The sequence below is a fragment of the Piliocolobus tephrosceles genome, chromosome 8 (genome assembly GCF_002776525.5).
Source record: "Piliocolobus tephrosceles isolate RC106 chromosome 8, ASM277652v3, whole genome shotgun sequence".
NCBI lineage: Eukaryota > Metazoa > Chordata > Mammalia > Primates > Cercopithecidae > Piliocolobus > Piliocolobus tephrosceles.
Genome location: NC_045441.1, coordinates 32,773,990 through 32,782,733, shown reverse-complemented (window position 1 = coordinate 32,782,733; position 8,744 = coordinate 32,773,990). Strand labels below are relative to the sequence as shown.

The following is an 8,744-nucleotide window of genomic DNA, read 5'->3' as shown; positions in this document are numbered from 1 at the left end:
TGGTGGTGGTGATGGTGATGGTGATGGTGGTGGTGGTGATGGTGATGGTGATGATGGTGGTAGTGATGGTGATGGTGGTGGTGGTGATGATGGTGGTGGTGGTGATGGTGGTGATAGTGGTTGGTGATGGTAGTTGGTGGTGGTGATGGTGGTGATGATGCTGGTGATAGTGGTAATGAAGGTGATGTTGGTTGGTGCTGATGGTGATGGTTGGTGGTGATGGTGGTAGTGATGTTGATGTTGGTTGGTGGTGATGGTGGTAGTGATGATGATGGTGGTTGGTGATGATGGTAGTTGGTGGTGGTGATGATGATCGTGATGATGCTGGTGATGGTGACATTAGTGATGATGGGAGTGATGGCGATGATAGTGGTGATGGTGGTGGTGGTAGTAATGGAGGTGACAGTGTGACAGGGGTCTCCAGAATCTGTGACCCCTTCATGCTTCTCCCATAGGGTCACTGGTGGGGAGCTCTTTGAAGACATTGTGGCGAGAGAATACTACAGCGAGGCTGATGCCAGGTGGGTGCAGAGCCCTCATGCTGTCCTGTCCCTCTTCCCTTATACCCTCACCATCCCTCCTTCACCCTCTCCTGCTGCTCTTTCTAACCCACTTCTGGTCCTGAGCATCCTTGCTCACCCACACCCCAGGGCGATGGGCATGAAGCCAAAGGAAACTTGTAACCTCAGTGCAGAGCCAAGAGGCCACCTCCCCTCCACGCCCAAGGCCCTGTTCAGAGGGCTTGGTCCTGGGTCTGTGGGCCTCCCAGTGTGGGGATGGAATGGAGGAACTTGGGCTCCATCCAGGCGGGGCTTCCTGTGGACCCTCAGGCAGCCCTTCCCACAAGGCCAGCCCTCCTCGGGGGGAATGAAGAGGGACAGATGGTCTCAGAGATGGCTGTTGGTGGCCTGGCTGCTGGAGACCAGATTGAGGGATGGCAGATGTCAGCTGGGGAGGTGACAGGGCCCAGTCCCTGGAAGCATAGGCCACTGGTAGCCTGCTGTGGCCCAGGTCAGATGCCACCCTGACACCTGACAAGGATGTCTCTCGTAATAGTACATCTCACCTCAGGGACAGCTGACAGCATTACTCCCTGCCCACTGGGCTCTGGCCACCCTGCTCTGCCACAGAGATGTGTATTAAAAACAAACAAACAAACAAACAAAAAACCTGAGGCCAGGCATGGTAGCCCACACCTGTAATCCTAACATTTTGGGAGGCCAAGACAGGAGGATTGCTTGAGACCAGGAGTTTGAGACTAGCCTGGGCAGTATAATGAGACACCCTCTCTACCAAAAACTTAAAAAAAATTAGCCAGGCATGGTGGCACACATGCACATCAGCTACTTGGGAAGCTGAGGTAGGAGGATAATTTGAACCCAGGAGTTCAAAGTTGCAGTGAGCCGAGATCGTGCCACTGCACTCCAGCCTGGGTGACAGAGCAAGACTCTGTCTTCGAAAAATAAATACATAAATAAGGCTAACGGAGGACCTTGCTAGGTGGTGAAATTGTGGATGATTTTAAATTTGTATCTTCTTTGTCTATTTAAAAACTCTTTTTAGTCCGGGCCGGTGGCTCACGCCTGTAATTCCAGCACTTTGGGAGGCCAAGGTGGGCGGATCACCTGAGGTCGGGAGTTCGAGACCAACCTGACCAACTTGGAGAAACCCTTAAAAATACAAAATTAGCCAGGCATGCTGGCGCATGCCTGTAATCCCAGCTACTCGGGAGGCCGAGGCAGGAGAATCACTTGAACCCAGGAGACGGAGTTTGTGGTGAGCTGAGATTGCACCACCGCACTCCAGCCTGGGTGGACAACGAGAGCAAAACTCTGTCTCAAAAAAACAAAACAAACAAACAAAAAAACCCTCTTTTTAAAATGAGTATGTATTACTTTTCTGATCCAGAAAAATGAATTTTTTTTAAAGTAGCAGGAGTAGTTTGATGTGACTTGCCTCTGCACCAATAGGAAACTGCCCATGGTGACACGGCCCGCGTCCCTGATGGGCAGTGTGAGCAGTTCTGCTGCCACTGGGCCTCCCCTAGAGCCGGGCAGGGAGAGGGACAGAGCTGGCGAGTCTCTTGGCCCCAGACTTCTGTGGGGTTCTGGGCACTGGCTTCTTTTCTAAGGATCCTTGAGGAGGAACTTTGTAGTTTGCAGAGCAGCCTGGAGAGGCCTGTGTCCTTGGAGCGGAGGAAGACGAGGTTTTCCTTTATATTCTACTTAGAAGAAAAGTAGAAAGTGGAACGGAGCCCTGTCCCCCTGCTCTGAGCTTCTGGGGTGAGATATGTCACAGAGCGTGCTGCTGCCTGCCTGCTGGCCAGGTAGACTCGAGGGTCCCTGGTGGCCCATCCAGACACCTGCCGGGGCAGGTGGGCAGGTGGGATCCTAGGGTGGGTGGAGTGCCCTGAGGGGTGGGCAGATGCTGGGCAAGGGTGGGGGCATGTGGCCTCCGAGAGCCTCCCATCAGCAGATCAGACCCCACAGCTAGGGCTCAGGAGTACCTTAGACCACAGCCCCACCCTCCCCCACCCCCACCCCGCCTATGCCCCATCACAGGCCCCTCACTCCCACCCTCCTCCTCACCTGCCACCTCCAGCCCTCTCCCCTGCCCCCCTGCGCCCCACTGTCTCCTGTGCTCCCTCTGCCTCCTTAGCGATGTCCTGCACCACCCAGAGCCCCTCTGCTCCCATGGATCCCTTTTGGCCCCGCTGTGTGGTTCAGGCGTCGTTGTGTTCATCAGGTTTGGGGAAGGAGGCACAGCCTGTTGTCCCCCGCTCTGGGGGCAGCTTGAGAATCAGGCTGCCCAGAATGCTGCACCCCTTGCCGCCCCAGGTGGAGGCTGGAATGGGGCAGCCCCAGCCATGGGGGCGAAGGGGTCACCTGTGACTTCCTCATCACACCAGGCCAGTTCCCTCTGGAGCGCCAGCCCCTCTGCCCAATCCACAGGCACGGGCTTGCTCGGCATCTCCCTCCTCAGTCTGAGTCTCTGATGGCCACACAGCACCCCCACACACACCCACAGCCCCTCCCCGTGGCGGGCCCTGGGGTGCCTGACCTGGCAGCAGGAGTCCCAACTGCTTGAACCCCAGATTTTCTGCTGTGGGCTGGGGGACCGCAGAACTGGCCTGGCAAGGTCTGGAGCAGCCTCAGGGTAGGCTCGGGAAGGGAGAAGTGAGGGATTTCTAGGGTCCTCAGGAAATGCTTGGGCTGTTCAGGTCCCAGGAACCATTGCCAGAGCAAACTGTAGTGTTCCCTGCTCTGACCCAGGTCTCCCCACCTCCCCTCACAGGACTCCCAATGCAGAGGGCACCCCTGGTGTATGGGGTCCCTTGGAACCAGCCAGAAGAGATGTTCTCTTAGAAACTCCACTGCCTCCGCTGAGGGTTTGGAGCTCAAATGGAGGGCATTCCGTAGCCAGACTGTGGGGAGCGAGGGGGTGCACGGCCTGTGTCCTATAGAGGGTGCCAGGATCTGGGCAGTGATTTTGGAGGCTGAGCGGGAGAGGGGACATGGAAAGGGAAGGAGCCTCCTGAAGAACCCCTCCTGGGTTGGCCCCGCTAGTGCAACAGCCTCGGCACGGGGCCCCTCCTCAGGCTTCAGCAGCCTTGGGCTCCTTTCTTTCTGGGTGAGCCTCGTGCCTGCCTGGGGCCGCGGCGGCTTTGCTCTCTGTGCATGAACTTCAGCCTTCAAGCGGTGGATCTTGGTGGAGAGTCTGACAGAGGTTCTCGTGAGCCCCTACTCCACAGGCATTGCCACAGACTCGGGGCAGGACTGGAGCAAAGGAGGGGGCTTAACTTATCCCTGGGCGAAGCCCCACGTCTGAACAGTCAGGGTTGTGCTGAGACAGAGGTAAAGAAGGACAGGCATGGGAGAGGATGGGCCGAGGCCTCCTGGCCAGACCTGGGCAGGGAGGTGCTTTCTGAACCACACAGACGCAACCAGGGCAAGTGTACTAATGCCCTACCTGGTACCTGCCAAGGGCCAGGAGCTACTGCCGTGGAGCAGCTGACAGATTTCTGAATGCGCCCCATCTAAGGAACAAGAAGAAACAGAACAGTCATTGCTTTTCTGAACTCATTTCTAACCAACAAAGCTGGAACAAAGTCTTAGGAGGAAGCAGGGTCTTATTTTGGAGTTTATGGGGGAACTAAAGGGTGCCCATGTCTTCTTCAAACAGGGAAAGCAAAGTTCAAAACATTTAGAACCTATGTTTTTAAAAAACCTTAAAAAGCAAAGTGGTGGCCAGGCATGGTGGCTCACGCCTGTAATCCCAGCACTCTGGGAGGCCGAGGCGGGTGGATCACAAGGTCAGGAGATCGAGAACACCCTGGCCAACATGGTGAAACCCCATCTCTATTAAAAATACGAAAATTAGCCTGGTGAGGTGGTGCATGCCTGTAATCCCAGCTACTCTGGAAGTTGAGGCAGGAGAATCGCTTGAACCCAGGATGTGGAGGTTGCAGTAAGCTGAGATCACACTACTGTGCTCCAGCCTAGGTGACAGAGAAAGACTCTGTCTCAGAAAAAAAAAAAAAAAAAAAAGCAATGTTGCTTCTGAAAGGTGGGTGAAGGGACCGTGTGCGATGCTGACTGTCCCCGGAGGGGGAAGACATCAGAGCCCAGGCTGAGAATAACGTCCCAAATGCTGCCTGGGAACAGTTCTAATCACAAGAGTGACATCTTAAACTGTTCAAAACATGAAAAAAACAAAAACAAACCTAGAGGGGGTCTGCCCTTCCTAGAGAAGACAGCGAGGTTAACAGAAGGTGACGGCAGATAGATGGCGTGACGATGAGGTCTCACATCCTCCAAGGGCCGTGGTCTCAGATTATACCAGGACAAGGGCAATATGAGGACAGGTCCCTAAAGTACAGGGGACCGCCCTGAATGAGCTGTCCGAGGCCAGGTGGTTGTCCCATCCCACCTACCCTGCTGGGTGCAGCCTTGTCTTGGGAACCCCTGGCTTGCTCAGCCAACTCGATCCTGAGCATGCGTTTGCAGGGCCTGGAGCCTGTGTGACAATGGACGGGATGGACTTGATCTCAGCAACACATGCCAAGTCCCCATCATACCCTCAAGGACACCATGGAGAGGTGCAGACCCAATGCTGGCCCCATAGTTCCCCTATCTCTGGCATGGGTTTGGGGCCCTGCACCACCAGCAGGGGAGGCCAAGGAGGACTGGGTGAGCCAAGTGTGGAGTCATGGGACGATGACATCTGGGGAGGAAGGAGGATACAGGGCATGGCCAGAGCTGCGGCCAGGACTTAGTAAGTCTGAGGCTGAAAGAAAGTCGACAAGGAAGGTTCATCTCTCACCCTCAGCAGTAGTCTGTGGGGTGCATGCGGTGCAGGCCGGGCCCCTGTTGGTGTCCAGGGAGGTAGCACTTCCTGGTGACCACAACCTCTGCACACATCACTCCACCGGGATAGTGCCTAAGGGCAGAGGAAAGTCCAGCCCTCAGGGAAGTGATGGACCATGGAGATGGGCTGGAGGAAAGTGCACACAGTTGGACAGGAGAAGCCCAAGATCTATGCTCTTCCCAGGACAAACCAGGGCCAAGACTGACCACAGAATCTGGCCAGCGCTGCCACCGTCCACAGCACACAGCAGTGCATGAAGGGGCCGGCTGGCCCCTGGGAAGGCCACACTGAGCTCACTTTGCATCTAGACCCATCTGGATGGCTCTGGATATCTGACCCCACAGCCTCACCCCCCACTGCCCAGGCTTCCCATCCCGCAGGGAGGCTGAGTCTGCCCACCAGAGGGAAGCCCCCGCAGCCAGCTCGCCATGCCTAGGCTCACAGGCCTTGCCAGGACACAGTTGGCCATTCAAAGGAACAGATGCCGGGCCCCCTCAGGAACAAGGAGGAGGGGCTGGTCCAGGCAGATGAGAGCGTCATGGGAAGTAGATGGCCCTCATAGTGGCTTGTCATGGGCTGACTTCAGGGACACAGCCCCCTATGGGAGTTGCAGGAGCAGAAGAGAGGCCAGGAAGAAGTCTCTAGGTGTAGGCCAGGGAGAAGGGAGGATGTTTCAACCAAGGGGCAGGACACCCCAGGGCACATGGAGCATGGAGATAGGATTGTGGCTCCCACTCTTGGTGACATTGAAGTGACACCACCAAGGGGCTGTCTCCCCATGAGTTTGGGCCTGGTTTCTCCTGACCCCACACACCTCAGGAGTCCTTTACCCGTTAGGACTCTGAGGGCTGGATTTCTTCAGAAGGAAACTCAGATTCACTTTTAAATGCAATGGCTGACGCTGTGCAGATGGGACCAGGAGGGGTGGGAGCTATTTGAGGAAGAGGGCTGGCCTCCCGTGTCCTCTCTGAGTTTGCTGTTAGGAAAACAAAGCCCACTCATCTTGCTGGCCGTGGTCACCCTCCTGTCCCCAAGGATCTGGCTGCGATAGAAGGGTCTTGAGGGGGGTCTTCCTGTCCCTCCCTTGACCCTGCCCAGTGGGGCGGTGACTGAGACCCCAGGCAGGTGGGTATTGGCAGCCTGTGGCAAATGCCTCCAGGCCCAGCAGGGCAGCCTTGGAGGTGGTGGCTGCTATCACCCTGCACTGTGGAGCTATCCCCAGGGAGGGGCTTGTGTTGGGCTCCAGGGGCACCTGGGCAGAAGCAGATTCAAGCCACAGACCCTCAGTGTGTGCAGGGACTCCGTGGCCCTGGGTCTGATGTGCTCTAGGACAGGTGTCAGGGAGGTGGCTTGACAGCAGCTTGGACCTCTCCTCCCAGCCAGTCATGGCCTGGAAGAGCCCGGGACTTCTGCCAACAGCCCTCCCTGACTATGAGAGGAAAGGTTGAAGGGGAAGCTCCGTGTGCTCAGTGCTGCGCACACACGGCACTCAGATCCCTGGGAGCTGAGCTAGATGCCCCTAGTGCTGCTGGAACTGAGCTGCCCAACACGGTAGCCACCAGCCAATGTGGAAGCTTGGGTTTCACTTTTTTTTTTTGAGACGGAGTCTCACTCTGTTGCCCAGGCTGGAGTGCAGTGGAGCTATCTTGGCTCACTGCAACCTCCACCTCCCGGGTTCAAGCAATTCTCCCTGCCTCGACTTCCAGAGTAGCTGGGATTACAGGCATGCGCCACCACACCCGGCTGATTTTTGTGTTTTTAGTAGAGACAGGGTTTCACCATGTTGACCAGGCTGGTCTTGAATTCCTGACCTCAGGTAATCCGCCCACCTCGGCCTCCCAAAGTGCTGGGAGTACAGGTGTGAACCACCACGCCCAGGCGGGTTTCACTTTTTATTAAAATGAAATAACTTGTGCCTGAGCACATTATTTCTGCTCGAGCACATTATTTCTGCTCCAGCACAGAGCAGCATCCTGGTGCCTGGGGCTTTCTCACACACCAGGCAGCCCTCTGCCCCCACCCCCAGCCGCCTTGGCCCTTCCCTGTCTTGGTTTTCCAGCCCTCTCACCCGGCCCACTCACCTCAGCCCACCTTGCAGGGTACAGGCTCAGCCTGGCCTCCCTCCTGAGGGTGCCCAGCTTAGGGTCAGAGTTGCCCAGCAGGAGCCTGGGGACAGGGGTGTTTCCTTTGAAAGTCACTTCTGTGTGTCTGGCTGTGCCCTCTGAGCAGATACGGACCCAGAGGGGAAGGCAGGGCCAGGGCCAGGGTTGCTGGCCTTGGAGGTGAGGAAGGAGCCCCAGAGGCCCCTCCTGGCCAGCATCTCCTACCCCCTTGACTCGCTTTGTCCCCCTGGTACCCCAGGCCACACAGCACCATTGCCCCTGCCCCCAGTGCCTCCTCTTGCTGCTCCCCAGGGCCACTCGCACTAACCCACCTGCTGTTTGCCACAGTCACTGCATCCAGCAGATCCTGGAGGCCGTTCTCCATTGTCACCAAATGGGGGTCGTCCACAGAGACCTCAAGGTGAGTCCCCACCCCACTCTGTGCCAGGTGTCTGTTGTCTGTACCTGCATGCTGTGTACAAGGAAGTGTGAGGGGCTGGACGGTGTGGGGCACTGTGGAGCTTGGAGGGGGTGAGGTGTATGCGTGTGTGTGTCCTTGTGTGCATGCATGGAGTGTGTGCGTGCATGTGCATGTGTATGTGTGTGCACCGCCTGTGTGGAGGGTGTGCATATGTGTGTGCATGTGTGGAGGCATGTGTGCATGCTTATGTGTGTGCACCTGTAAGTGTGCATGTGTCATGTGCATAGAAGTATGTGTGTGTGTGTGCATACATGTGTGTACCTGGAGGTTCGTGTATACATATGTGCATGCCTGGGTGGAGGCATTGTGTGTGTATGCACATGTGTGTATACATGCTCGTGTGTGCATCTTGCACCTGTGCGGGTATGTGCATGTACACGCACACATAGGGATGTGAGTGCATATGTCTGCATGAGTGGTCGCGTGTCTGTGTGCCTGTGTGCCTGTGTGTATACATATGGCATCTGTGCATGCACATGTGTGTGGGGACTGTGTGCATACATGTGTGTACAAGTGTGTATGTATGTGCAAACGTGTGTGAGCATGTTTGTATGAATACATATGTGAATGTGTATATGTGGGTACATGTGTGCATGTATGCATGTGTTTGCATGTCTTGTGGGCATGTGTGTACATGTGCATGTGTGTGCACTTGTGTGTTGGGGGGGGTGTCTGCACATGGCCCTCCCTTCCCCTCCGGACCTTCAGGGCTGGGAGGGGTTAGTCTTCAGAAATCAGCCTGTTGCACCGCACTCCAGCCTGGGCGATAGAGAAAGCTAGAAACAAATGTCCAC

At 56.1% G+C, this 8,744-nt stretch overlaps 1 protein-coding gene across 9 annotated transcripts in view; it reads left to right on the top strand.

The window, feature by feature from the left end:
* CAMK2B (calcium/calmodulin dependent protein kinase II beta) overlaps positions 1–8,744 on the top strand; it is a 108,687-nt gene that overhangs the window by 71,433 nt on the left and 28,510 nt on the right. For all 9 annotated transcript variants that reach the window (XM_023226338.2, XM_023226342.3, XM_023226339.1 and 6 more), the window contains exons 5-6: positions 456–521; positions 7,818–7,890. In XM_023226338.2, the coding sequence (XP_023082106.1) occupies positions 456–521; positions 7,818–7,890 (139 nt within the window). The remainder of the gene's footprint in view (positions 1–455; positions 522–7,817; positions 7,891–8,744) is intronic.